The sequence below is a fragment of the Pristiophorus japonicus genome, chromosome 7, assembly GCF_044704955.1.
Source record: "Pristiophorus japonicus isolate sPriJap1 chromosome 7, sPriJap1.hap1, whole genome shotgun sequence".
In the NCBI taxonomy this organism is placed as follows: Eukaryota; Metazoa; Chordata; class Chondrichthyes; family Pristiophoridae; genus Pristiophorus; species Pristiophorus japonicus.
The window spans coordinates 138493718-138508454 of record NC_091983.1 but is presented as its reverse complement, the minus strand read 5'-3'; the positions used below and the strand labels follow the sequence as shown (position 1 = coordinate 138508454).

At 43.6% G+C, this 14737-nt stretch overlaps 1 protein-coding gene across 1 annotated transcript in view; it reads left to right on the top strand.

The window, feature by feature from the left end:
* The window catches only part of LOC139266636 (protein FAM162B-like), an 85236-nt gene extending 70499 nt beyond the window's left edge, over positions 1-14737 (top strand). Inside the window, exons 3-4 of the mRNA XM_070884225.1 lie at positions 10727-10835; positions 14588-14737. Coding sequence (XP_070740326.1) covers positions 10727-10835; positions 14588-14707 — 229 coding nt within the window. The 3' untranslated portion in view covers positions 14708-14737. The remainder of the gene's footprint in view (positions 1-10726; positions 10836-14587) is intronic.

Below are 14737 nucleotides of genomic sequence, written 5' to 3'. Positions count from 1 at the left end.
CTTGTCAAAAGAACACAAGAACATAACAAATAGGAACAGGAGTAGGCCATACGGCCCCTCGAGCCTGCTCCGCCATTCAATAAGATAATGGCTGATCTGATCATGGACTCAGCTCTACTTCCTCGCCCGCTCCCCATAACCCCTTATCCCCTGATCGTTTAAGAAACTGAATAAATTTAAGACAGAAATAGACAATGTCTCAGCTTCCACAGCTCTGAGGCAGCGAATTCCACAGATTCACAACCCTCAGAGAAGAAATTTCTCCTCATCTCCGTTTTAAATGTGCGGCCTCTTATTCTAAGATCTTGCCCTCTAGTTCTAGTCTCCCCCATCAATGGAAACATCCTCTCTGCATCCACCTTGTCAAGCCTCCTCATAATCTTATACGTTTCAATAAGATCACCTCTCATGCTTCTGAATTTCAATGAGTAGAGGCCCAACCTACTCGATCTTTCCTCATAAGTCAACACCCTCATCCCCAGAATCAACTTAGTGAACCTTACTGAAGTAGCAGGAATGGGGTACTGAAGTTGCATGTTAAGCCATGAACTCATTGAATGACGGTGCAGGCTCGAAGGGCCGAATGGCCTACTCCTGCACCTATTTTCTATGTTTCTATGTTTCTCTGAACTGCCTCCAAAGTATATCCTTTCGTAAATATGGAAACCAAAACTGCATGCAGCATTACAGGTGTGGCCTCACCAATACCCTGATTAGCTGTCGCAAGAATTCCCTGCTTTTATACTCCATCCCCTTTGCAATAAAGGGGAAGATACCATTGGCCTTCCTGATCACTTGCTGTACCATGCAAAGTACCTTTTGTGTTTCATGCACATATACCCCCAGGTCCCGCTGTACTGTGGCACTTTGCAATCTTTCTCCATTTAAATAATAACTTGCTCTTTGATTTTTTTCTGCCAAAGTGCATGACCTCACACTTTCCAACATTATACTCCATCTGCCAAATTTTTGCCCACTCACTTAGCCCATTTATGTCCTTTTGCAGATTTTTTGTGTCCTCCTCACACATTGCTTTTCCTCCCATCTTTGTATCGTCAGCAAACTTGGCTACGTTATACCGAGTCCTTTCTTCCAAGTCGTTAATATAGATTGTAAATAGTTGGGGTCCCAGTACTGATCCCTGCGGCACCCCACTAGTTACTGGTTGTCAACCAGAGAATGAACCATTTATCTCGACTCTCTGTTAGTTAGCCAATCCTCTAACCATGCTAATATATTATCCCCAACTCGTGAACTTTTATCATGTGCAATAACCTTTTTTGTGGCACCTTGTCAAATGCCTTCTGGAAGTCCAAATACACCACATCCATTGGTTCCCCTTTATCCACGCTGTTCGTTACATCCTCAAAGAACTCCAACAAATTTGTCAAACATGACTTCCCCTTCATAAATCCATGCTGACACTGCCTGACTGAATTTTGCTGATCCAAATGTCCTGCAACTGCTTCTTTAATAATGGACTCCAACATTTTCCCAACCACAGACGTTAGGCTAACTGGTTTATAGTTTCCTGCTTTTTGTCTGCCTCCTTTTTTTAAATAGGGGCGTTATATTTGCAGTTTTCCAATCTGCTGGGGCCTCCCCCGAATCCAGGGAATTTTGGTAAATTATAACCAATGCATCCACAATCCCTGCCACTACTTCTCTTAAGACCCTAGGATACAAGCCATCAGGTCCAGGGGATTTATCCGCCTTTAGTCCCATTATCTTACTGAGTACCACCTCCTTAGTGATTGTGATTATGTTAAGTTTCTCTCCAAATCTTCAAATCATTGGTTAGATCAGTTAGAATATTAGAGCTTATTCCGCAATTGGATGTTCCCGATACTTGCAGGGAGTGCTGGCTCAGAAATCATTTTTGGTGCCTTTAATTAGTAAGGATGTCAAGGCCAATGCAGAAGTGATTCACTAAGATGATATTGGAATGAAAGGCTTTAAATATGATAGATTAGAGAAACTGGGGCTGTTTTCATTCAAATGAAGTAGGTTAAAAGGAGATATGATCGAAGTATTCAAAATTATGAAGGGTTTCGATGAAGTAAATCAAGAAAAACTATTTCCACTGGTTGATGAATCAGTAACTAGACGACATAAACTTATCACCAAAGGAGCGATGGGTTGTTAGGATACGGAATGCTCTACCACAAATAGTAGTGGATGCAGAATCCATAATAGCTTTTAAAAGGGAAGTAGGCAGGGGAATGAGTTGAAGTGGAAAATTCTGGGTTGGCACAGCTACAATGGATTGAATGGCTTTCAAATTCTATGCATCTATTCACAGAACAACTCAAAATTCTTAGTTAGTTTTACTCACTTCAAATTAAACGGTAGTGAAATAGACAGTGCACTAGAGAGTTTTATGCATTATGTACAATACATAATGTTAATTAAAATGCTTGGGCTTTTAAAGGAAGATTCAGAAACAAACCAAAGAGATATGATAATATAGTCACATTTAAGATTTTTCCTCGGATGTTGTCAGCTACATCTGTTAACTGAGGTCCTTGATACTCTGCAGCAAAAGCATGTGGTATAAAGCTGTCCAAACCAATCCTAGAACAAGGTCAAAATTCTTACCAAAAAAATCACTTCAGTCTCTAAAAATTATTGGACAATAAATCAGTGAAAAAAATAAAGAAAAGGGTTTCTTTTTAAAAAAGCATATTACAATCCACAAGGATGTGTGAGATAAATCATTTATCTCAGTCTAAAAATTAATTGGTATCACGATTTGTGGAGTTGTTCGCTGATGACTGCACAGTGTTCAGTGCCATTCGCAACTCCTTAGATAATGGACAGTCCATGCCCGCATGCAGCAAGACTTGGACAACATTCAGGCTTGGGCTGATAAGTGGCAAGTAACATTCGCGCCACATAAGTGCCAGGCAATGACTATCTCCAACAAGTGAGAGTCTAACCACCGCCCCTTGACATTCAACAGCATTACCATCGCCAAATCCCCCACCATCAATATCCTGGAGGTCACCATTGACCAGAAACCTGATTCGACCAACCACATAAATCCTGTGGCAACAAAAGCAGGTCAGAGGCTGGATTTTCTGCGAAGAGTGCCTCAAGACACGAGACATAAGAAATAGCAGTAGTAGGCCATTTGACCCCTCGAGTCACCTCCCGACTCCCCAAAGCCTTTCCACCATCTATAAAGGCACAAGTCAGGAGTGTGATAGAAAACTCTCCACTTGCCTGGATGAGTGCAGCTCCAATAACAATCAAGAAGCTCAACACCATCAAGAACAAAACAGCCTGCTTGATTGGCACCCCATCCACCACCTTAAATATTCACTCCCTCCATCACCGGCGTACCATGGCTGCAGTGTGCACCATCTACAAGATGCACTGCAGCAGCTCCCCAAGGTTTCTTCAACAGCACCTCCCAAACCTGCGACCTCTACCACCTAGAGGGACAAGAGCAGCAGGCGCATGGGAACACCACCACCACCTCCAAGTTCCCCTCCAAGTCACATACCATCTTGACGAGGAAGTACATCGCCGTTCCTTCATCGTCGCTGGGTTAAAATCCTGGAACTCTCTCCCTAACAGCACTGTGGGAGTACCTTCATCACACTGACTGCAGCGGTTCAAGAAAGCGGCTCACCACCATCTTCTCAAAGGCAATTAGGCAATAAATGCTGGCCTTGCCAGTGCCGCCCACATCTCATGAACGAATTTTAAAACATTTAGTGGATCTCCAGTGATATTGCTTATGCTGTCAGAAGCTACATTGTTTTGTAAAAGGAGCTTTATACTATGTAACAGATCATATCAGTTAACTTATTTCAAATGGGGCTCAATGAGCATCAAATCTGAAAGGAATTAAAGGTTGGAAGCATAAGTATTGCCATAAATGATCAAATGCTCTGTAGTGCACTAAGGTTCTATAACATAGAAAAAAAACTTGCAATTATTTTGCAGCTTATCACATCTTCAGGATGTCCCAAAGTGCTTCACATCAACAAATTACTTTCAGAAGTGTAGTCGCTGCTGTTATGTAGGCAAAAAAAAATCAATGCCAGGCACTCAAAGACCCAGCTAAGAGATTCCTATACAGCCAGCGCCTCACTGCTAATCTGGCGACCCTTGATGACTCTGAGACGCAGAGTGCCCACAGAGCTTGTTCTGCCCTCCAGGCCACCATAACCAGTGCCTGTGAAGAGATGCTCGGTCACTCAACCAGGAAACACCAGGTTTGATGAAAATGACCAGATCAAAGAGCTAGTAAATCACAAGCGCAGGGCATTTCTGAACCTAAAACAACAAACCAACTCAGGAGCAGCAAAGCAGCATTACAGACGGCTTAAGGCCGAGGTCCAACAAAAAAACCCTGACCTAAAGAATAGATGGTGGGTGGAGAAAGCACAGAAGATTCAGCAACTGGCTATCAGCCATGATGTGCGAGGATTCTTCACTGCAGTCAAGGCCCCGCCACATTGCTGGACAAGAACAGGGAGACACTCATCAAGGACACTGAGGCAGTCAGCAGGAAGGAGCACTTCGAAAATCTCCTCAACTGAGACTCTGCCTTTGACTAGAGTGTCCTCGACTCCATCCCGCAGCATGCTACCCGCCACCATCCCAGCCCTGCACAAGGTAGAAAAGGTCATCCACCAGCTCAAGAACAACAAGGCAACGGGAGCGGATGGAATCCCTGCTGAGGCACTAATGTATGGCGGAGAAGCACTTTTGGCACCTCATCTCTCTCATCTGGAAGACATGTCCCTTTTTTTTTTAAAAAGAACGTAATCATCTTTTTAAAAAAGGGGACAAGTCCGACTGCGGCAACTACAGAGGAATCTCCCTGTTATCAGCCAGTGGGAAAGTCATCGCTAGAAACTTCCTCAACCATCTTCTCCCCGTGGCTGAGGAGCTCCTCCCAGAGACACAGTGTGGATTTCGTCCACTATGGGGTACAATGGACATGATCTTCATGGCGCGACAACTGCAAGAGAAATGCAGGGAAAATCACCAACTCTTGTACACGGCCTTCCTTGACTTTACAAAAGGCCTTTGACATGGTCAACCACGAGGGACTTTGGAACGTCCTCCTCCATTTCGGCTGCCCCCAAAAGGTTGTCGCCATCCTCCGCCTGCTCCACGATGACATGCAGGCCATGATCTTGACCAATGGATCCATCACAGACCCAATCCACGTCCAGACCAGGGTCAAGCAGGGTTGAGCCATCGCGCCAACCCTCTTCTCGATCTTCCTTGCTGCAATGCTCCACCTCACACTCAACAAGCTCCCCGCTGGAGTGGAACTAAACTACAGAACCAGTGGGAACCTGTTCAACCTTCGTTGTCTCCAGGCCAGATCCAAGACCGTCCCAACCGGTCATTGAGCTACAGTACGCGAACAACGCTTGTGTCTGCACACAGAGGCTGAACTCCAAGTCGTAGTCAACATCTTCTCTGAGGCATACGAAAGCATGGGCCTTACACTAAACATCCGTAAGACAAAGGTACTCCACCAACCTGAATCCACCACACAGCACTGCCCCCCAGTCATCAAGATCGACTTGGACAAAGTGGACCACTTTAAATACCTCGGGAGCCTATTATCGGCAAGGGCAGACATAGACAATGAGGTTCAACACCACCTCCAGTGCACCAGCGCAGCCTTCGGCTGCCTGAGGAAGAGTGTTCGAAGATCAGGCCCTCAAATCTAGCACCAAGCTCATAGTCTACAGAGCTGTAGTGATACCCGCCCTCCTGTAAGGCTCAGAGACGTGGACCATATACAGTAGACACATCAACTCGCTGGAGAAATATCACCAACGATGTCTCCGCAAGATCCTGAAAATCCCCTGGGAGGACAGATGCACCAACGTTAGCATCCTCAATAAGGCCAACATCCGAAGCACTAACATAAGAACATAAGAATTAGGAACAAGAGTAGGCCATCTAGCCCCTTGAGCCTGCTCCGCCATTCAATAGGATCATGGCTGATCTGGCCGTGGACTCAACTCCACTTACCCGCCAGGTCCCCGTAACCCTTAATTCCCTTATTGGTTAAAAATCTATCTATCTGTGACTTGAACACATTCATTGAGCTAGCCTCAACTGCTTCCTTGGGCAGAGAATTCCACAGATTCACAACCCTCTGGGAGAAGAAATTCCTTCTCAACTCGGTTTTAAATTGGCTCCCCCGTATTTTGAGGTTGTGCCCCCTAGTTCTAGTCTTCCCTACCAGTGGAAACAACCTCTCTGCCTCTATCTTGTCTATCTCTTTCATGATTTTAAATGTTTCTATAAGATCACCCCTCATCCTTCTGAACTCCAATGAGTAAAGACCCAGTCTACTCAATCTATCATCATAAGGTAACCCCCTCATCTCCGGAATCAGCCTAGTGAATCGTCTCTGTACCCCCTCCAAAGCCAGTATATCCTTGCTTAAGTAAGGTGACCAAAACTGCACGCAGTACTCCAGGTGTGGCCTTACCAATACCCTATACAGTTGCAGCAGGACCTCCCTGCTTTTGTACTCCATCCCTCTCGCAATGAAGGCCAACATTCCATTCGCCTTCCTGATTACCTGCTGCACCTGCAAACTAACTTTTTGGGATTCATGCACAAGGACCCCCAGGTCCCTCTGCACCCAGCATGTTGTAATTTCTCCCCATTCAAATAATATTCCCTTTTACTGTTTTTTTTCCCCAAGGTGGATGACCTCACATTTTCCGACATTGTATTCCATCTGCCAAACCTTAGCCCATTCGCTTAACCTATCCAAATCTCTTTGCAGCCTCTCTGTGTCCTCTACACAACCCGCTTTCCCACTAATCTTAGTGTCATCTGCAAATTTGTTACACTACACTCTGTCCCCTCTTCCAGGTCATCTATGTATATTGTAAACAGTTGTAGTCCCAGCACCAATCCCTGTAGCACACCACTAACCACCGATTTCCAACCCAAAAAGGACCCATTTATCCCGACTCTCTACTTTGACCACACTTGACAAGCTCCGTTAGACGGGCCACATTGTTCGCATGCCTGACACAACACTCCCAAAACAAGCGTTCTACTCGGAACTCTTACACAGCAAGCGAGCCCCAGGTGGGCAGAGGAAACGTTTCAAGGACACCCTCAAAGCCTTCTTGATAAAATGCAACATCCCCACCAACACCTGGGAGTCCCTGGCCAAAGACCACCCTAAATGGAGGAAGAGCATCCGGGAGGGCGCTGAGCACTTCAAGTCTCGTCGCCGAGAGCATGCAGAAAGCAAGCGGAAGGAGCGCGCGGCAAACCAGACTCCCCACCCACCCTTTCCTCCAACAACTGTCTGTTCCACCTGTTCAGTCACCTAAGAACTCACTTTTAGAGTGGAAGAAAGTCTTCCACGATTTCGAGGGACTGCCTAGGATGATGATGATGATGATGTAAGCAAATGTGGCAGCCAGTCTGCACACAGCAAGATTCTGCAAACAGCAAATGTGATAAAAGGCCATAGAATTCTACAACATAGAAAGAAGTAATTCAGCCATTCCACTTCCTCTCCGAAAGAGTTATCCACTTAGTCCCATTTCCCCGTATAGCCTTTGAAAATTTTCTTTTTTAAATATTTATCCAGTTAATCTTTTGATGATGTTGTTTGGTTGAGTGTTGACCAGGACAAGGCAACTCCTGCTTTTCTGTACTGTAACGTCATCTCTAGAATACAAGATAGGGTTGAATCCTACAGATTGATGTACTGTGGTAAGTTTTGCTCAGTTGCCTTCAGGGTTACAGACTATTTCAGTTTTGTCCATATTTATTTGTCTCTCTCAGGAGCTAAAGAAAAAGTTGTTTATATAGTATGTTTCATGCCTTCACATACAATTAATCACTTTAAAGTGCAGCGCCTTTTGTTGTGTGAGAAAATGCCAGTCATTTGCATACGGCAAGATCCTACAAACAGGAATGAGATGAATACATAGAAACATAGAAAATAGGTGCAGGAGTAGACCATTCGGCCCTTCGAGCCTGCACCACCATTCAATATGATCATGGCTGATCATGCAACTTCAGTACCCCATTCCTGTTTTCTCTACATACCTCTTGATCCCTTTAGCCGTAAGGGCCACATCTAACTCCCTTTTGAATATATCTAACGAACTGGCCTCAACAACTTTCTGTGGTAGAGAATTCCACAGGTTCACAATTCTCTGAATGAAGACGTTTCTCCTCATCTCGGTCCTAAATAGCTTACCCCTTATCCTTAGACTGTGACTCCTGGTTCTGGACTTCCCCAACATCGGGAACATTCTTCCTGCATCTAACCTGTCCAATCCCGTTAGAATTTTATATGTTTCTATGAGATCCTCTCTCATTCTTCTAAATTCCAGTGAATAAAAGCCCAGTCGATCCAGTCTTTCTTCACGTCAGTCCTGCCGTCCCAGGGATCAGTCTGGTGAACGTTCGCTGCACTCCCTCAATAGCAAGAATGTCCTTCCTCAGATTAGGAGACCAAAACGGCACACAATATTCAAGGTGTGGCCTCACCAAGGCCCTGTACAACTGCAGTAATACCGTCTCTCTCCTATACTCAAATCCCCTCGCTATGAAGGCCAACATGCCATTTGCCACCTTCACCGCCTAATGTACCTGCATGCCTACTTTCAATGACTGATGTACCATGACACCCAGGTCTCGTTGCACCTCCCCTTTTTCTAATCTGTCACCATTCAGATAATATTCTGCCTTCCTGTTTTTGCCTCCAAAGTGGATAACCTCACATTTATCTACATTATACTGCATCTGCCATGCATTTGCCCACTCACCTGACTTGTCCAAGTCACCCTGCAGCCTCAGCATCCTCCTCACAGCTCACACTCCCACCCAGCTTAGTGTCATCTGCAAACTTGGGAGATATTACACTGATTTAGATGAAGGAATTGAATGAATTATAAATAGCTGGGGTCCCAGCACTGAACCTTGCGGTACCCCACTAGTCACTGTCTGCCATTCTGAAAAGGACCTGTTTATTCCTACTCTTTGCTTCCTGTCTGCCAACCAGTTCTCTATCCACGTCAATACATTACCCCCAATACCATATGCTTTAATTTTGCACACTAATCTCATCAAAAGCCTTTTGAAAGTCCAAATACACCACATCCACTGGTTCTCCCTTGTCCACTCTGCTAGTTACATACTCAAAATTTTTTAGAAGATTTGTCAAGCATGATTTCCCCTTCATAAATCCATGCTGATTTGGACCAATCCTGTCACTGCTTTCCAACTGCGCTGCTATTACATCTTTATTAATTGATTCCAACATTTTCCCCACTACCGATGTCAGGCTAACTGGTCCATAATTCTGTGTTTTCTCCCTCCTTTTTTAAAAAGTGGGGTTACGTTAGCTACCCGCCAACCCCATAGGAACTGATCCAAAGTCTATAGAATGTTGGAAAATGACCACCAATGCATCCACTATTTCTGGGGCCACTTCCTCACGTACTCTGGGATGCAAACTATCAGTTCTATTAATTTATTTTTGTTGGTGTTGGTTGCTACCCAGAAAGCCTTACTGTATGTATGTATCTGTATATTAATGTGTGTGTATGTACGCTCGCCCTAGGATTAGAGTCAGCGAATTGAAAGATAGGATAAGAAAGCAAAAAATAATGGATATGTTTGAGCCTCATAGGCTTCATGTTGGTAAACTTTAAAAAAAAATTGCACTCCTTATGCTTGGTCTGAAATTTTTTCTTTGACAGAAGTTTCCTCTTGTAAATATTATTCAAGTTTCACTAATGGGACATAGCATTTACAGAGCCATGAACTGCAAAATTAAATTTCCCTGCGATAAAGAGAGATTGGGGAAATGTAAAACATTGCCATTCTCGGATAGTTGCTATGGGTTGGAAGTACATTTAATTTTTGGAATGTGCAGTCTTAATCTCACCTGTAGCAACAAAAAGACCAGCTTAAGCTAGTCCTCATCAAACATGTACACCTTTGAGCAGGCGTCACTTGACAACAATGAGGAATGGGAACACTGGTCAATTTTTCCCTTCCGAACCTGGCATATTGGGGTCAGATATAACATCTCTACAACCTTGACCGAGATCAACCAACTCGGGACCAGAAATCGAACCTAGGATCTATTTGACGAGTACGGCTCAGCTACTTACTGTCGTAACCAGCTGTTTCCCGAGGAGAACCTACACTTGCCATCCTTAAGTTATAACTGTGATGGATCTATAAATGTTTTGCAATTGCTGATATCCTACTTTGCCAAGTACTCGAGAAAAGGAATGCTTAAAAGTAAAATAGAAAGGAGGAGAAGTATGCTGTTGATAATTAGTTAGAATGATGGTAATTTAAAAAAAAAAAAATTGCTTTCAGTGTGAGCAAAGTTGCATTTTATTGTCCATCGCTAGTTGCCCTGAGAAGCTGGTTTTGGACATTCTCCTCGACTTGTTGCAGTCCTTGTCCGGTCAGTGCTCCCACAATGGTGTTGGTAGGGAATTTCAGAATTCTGACCCAGCACCAATGAAAGAATGGGAATGTATGTCCACGTGAGGATGGTACATGACTTGGAGGTGATGCTGTTCCCACACATTATTGCTCTTGTTCTTTTTGGTGGTAGAGGTCACAGGGCAGGGAAGTCAAACTAACTATGGTGAGATGCTGCAGTGCATCCTGTAGAATCAAAAATGTAAACTTAATATTGTCTATTATTTTGACTTTTTACCTTTGCTATTGGCAGGTTTGAAATGCTGAATGCATCAAGAAACAAGGCTCGAGTCAAGATTTGCTACATCATGATTGGTTTAACCATTATGGCCTGTTTTGCTATGATTGCATCTGGAAAACAGGTATGGAAAAATAAGCATTATTTCATTAAACTACTGCAGTAGCAATTTGTGCACACGGCACAGGTATTTGTAAACCTGTGTAAGTACAGAATTCTCCAGTATAAGGATATAGTGGTGGGGTAGTTATTGTACTGGAATAGTAACCCCGAAGTCAGGAGCTTAAATCTCACCGTGGTAAATTATGCAATTGATTTCAATAAATCTGGTATTTGAGAGCTAGTATCAGATAAAATGACCATAAAAGCTGCCAGATTGTTGCAAAAACCTAACTGGTTCACTAATGTCCTTCAGAGAAATAAACCTGCGCTCACTACCTGTATCTGGCCTTTGTGATTCCATCCAACTTAATGCCCACTAATGTGGCAAAGCAAGCCACTCAGTTGCAAAAACAATTGCTACCAGTAACAGATGGGTAATTAGTGTAGCCATGCGATCACCCATAACTGAAGAAATTAAAATAAAATCCGTAAAACATATGTAAAAGTATTTTCCATTTAAAAGCAACATTGGGGGTTACTTTCCAACAAAATTTGTATTTATATAGTGCCTTCAACGTAGTAAAACATTCCAAGGTACTTCACAGGATTTTTCCACTTCGGCAAATCAGATTGGCTGCCCATTATACAACAGAAAATAGGGAGGTATGCATAATGCCCATCGATCAGATATCAGCAATTTTCCACCCCCACGGAACTTCAAAGTTGGCTATAATTTATATTAAGTACTTGTACAAGGGCAGATACTTTAGTAGGTACAATAGTAGCCAAAATAGGAACTTTATCAAATAATGGCCTTAAATTTCCTGGATCACATTTCTGTAGAAATTATGCTGAAATTTATGCCAGTTTCTGCGTAAACCTGTCGACGGGAATTTACGGCGCTCATTTGCATAAATAGAACATAGAATGCCCATATCCAGGCCCGAGGGTAGAGATAGTTACCAAAGGCTGATGCACCCGGACCTCAAAATTTTGAAAATCATGCAGCAGTCTTCCCATGAGACCAAGCATCATACCCACCACCATCCTGTAACTACTGCCACCATGGTCTTCTGCATTTCTGCTCCCAGCCTTCACCCTCTCCATAATCTACTAGGTTTGGTTCAGTGGCCTTGGCTCACTGAATGTGTGCATTACGTGCCACTTTAAAATGGTCCTCCATGGCAGTCTTCCCTCACCCCTTCAATGCATTTTCCTCTCCCTACTCCAATTATCTCTTGTAAATCCACCAGACCTAAAAACTACACTTGGAATTGACCTCATGTGGAATAGGACGGGAAATCAAATAGTACATTATCAGTGTGGCCTGTCACCAGTCAACATTCCCTATGAACTTTTAATCAACTACAATGGTGTTCAGAACTCTGTTGCATTTGTAATTGCCTGTGACACCTGTAGGTGCATCCAATAGGTGTTCCCATTCAGATCACTAACTTATTTGCCAATGTTCCTTCTAAGCTGCGTGGCCACATCACAATGGGAAAGATCCCACGCAGGCCGTTCACCGGCTTTGCCATTATAAATACTGCGCGCGCATGCAGAAGGTTAAAAGGGACCGCACATTAAAACAGGCAGTATAGAACAAAGCACAGATTCCAGGGAACGTTGTCTATGACTGCAATTCCTTGATTGCCCAGCAGTAATTCAGCATTGTAAAATTAATTTTTGAGACATCCCAGGAAAGGTTAGTATTAGACATTCTTCCCAGGATAGATTCAGAGAGAGAGAAAATAGGTGCAGGAGTAGGCCATTCGGCCCTTCGAGTCTGCACCGCCATTCAATGAGTTCATGGCTGAACATTCAACTTCAGTACCCCATTCCTGCTTTCTTGCCATACCCCTTGATCCCCCGAGTAGTAAAGACTTCATCTCACTCATTTTTGAATATATTGAGTGAATTGGCCTCAACAACTTTCTGTGGTAGAGAATTCCACAGGTTCACCACTCTGGGTGAAGAAATTTCTCCTCATCTCGGTCCTAAATGGCCAACCCTTATCCTTAGACTGTGACACCTGGTTCTGGACTTCCCCAACATTGGGAACATTCTTCCCGCATCGAACCTATCTAAACCCATCAGAATTTTAAACGTTTCTATGAGGTCCCCTCTCATTCTTCTGAACTCCAGTCTTTCTTGATAGGTCAGTCCCACCATCCCGGGAATCAGTCTGGTGAATCTTCACTGCACTCCCTCAATAGCAAGAATGTCCTTCCTCAAGTTAGGAGACCAAAACTGTACACAATACTCCAGGTGTGGCCTCACCAAGGCCCTGTACAACTGTAGCAACACCTCCCTGCCCCTGTACTCAAATCCCCTCGCTATGAAGGCCAACATGCCATTTGCTTTCTTAACCGCCTGCTGTACCTGCGTGCCAACCTTCAATGACTGATGTACCATGACACTCAGGTCTCATTGCACCTCCCCTTTTCCTAATCTGTCACCATTCAGATAATAGTCTGTCTCTCTGTTTTTACCACCAAAGTGGATAACCTCACATTTATCCACATTATACTTCATCTGCCATGCATTTGCCCACTCACCTAACCTATCCAAGTCACTCTGCAGCCTCATAGCATCCTCCTCGCAGCTCACACTGACACCCAACTTAGTGTCATCCGCAAATTTGGAGATACATTTAATCCCCTCGTCTAAATCATTAATGTACAATGTAAACAGCTGGGGCCCCAGCACAGAACCTTGCAGTACCCCACTAGTCACTGCCTGCCATTCTGAAAAGTCCCCATTTACTCCTACTCTTTGCTTCCTGTCTGACAACCAGTTCTCAATCCACGTCAGCACACTACCCCCAATCCCATGTGCTTTAACTTTGCACATTAATCTCTTGTGTGGGACCTTGTCGAAAGTCTTCTGAAAGTCCAAATATACCACATCAACTGGTTCTCCCTTGTCCACTCTACTGGAAACATCCTCAGTCTTGACTATCATGTTGGAAAAGTGCTTGCTTATTCACAACTTCATATGGGGAGGAAAACTACATTAGAAAAAGGATGGTAGTTGAAGAAGAGGGGTGAGGGATAGCCTTTTTCAAGTATGATAGAAACGGCATTTTTGAGCATTTAAAGGACAGATGCTGAATAAAGGGAGTAATTGATCATGTCAGGGAGTAGTTGGATAAGAAAAGGGTGTTGTGCTATGAGAAACTGTCAGCAGGCCACATTAAGTGGAGATGAACTTGGTGACGGCAAAGGCTGGGGGTGGGGGAGAAGGAAACAAGGAAGAGGGAAGATGTCAGGTTGGAGCAGTGGTAGGTACATAACCTGCTGGCAGGGGATCAGAAGTAGACCAGAGGAGCAAAGAAAAAAAAAGACAATTTCCTGGATAATTCTGGAAAGAATTTCTGTAAACAGAACTAACATTTATTACAGACTTTGAAATATTTTGAAAAGATTAGATGCAAGAGTTTATAGTCATATAAAATTACTTGATCTATTTTAGCAGAGGTGTTAAACAATTTAAAATAAATGAATAATGCCTCAGTTAAAATAGCAGACCAAGAAATTTCATTCAAACGCATTAAGAATTCAGACTAATCTTTGTGGTGTCATTTTAAGGCAGCATAGACGGACACCCAACATCTTCAAATGATGTATAAACTTTGGCCACTAAACATCTACAGTTAAACTATTGGATTTAAAGATTCTCACATTGACAATTCTTAAAAGTAATTAAGTAAGAGTAATTGAGCAGCGTTATTGGGTGATTTCACTTCACCCCGTATTCTTTGTACTCCCCCAGGCTGCTGAACGGCATGAATCACTTGCCAGCTGGAATCGAGCAAAAAAGGCAAAATGGAAAGAAGAAGCTCTGTGTGAGCAGGTGGCTGCAATGGCCATTTCTGCTGCTAAATCCCAATAACCTCATTAAAAGGAAACCATACAAGTAACT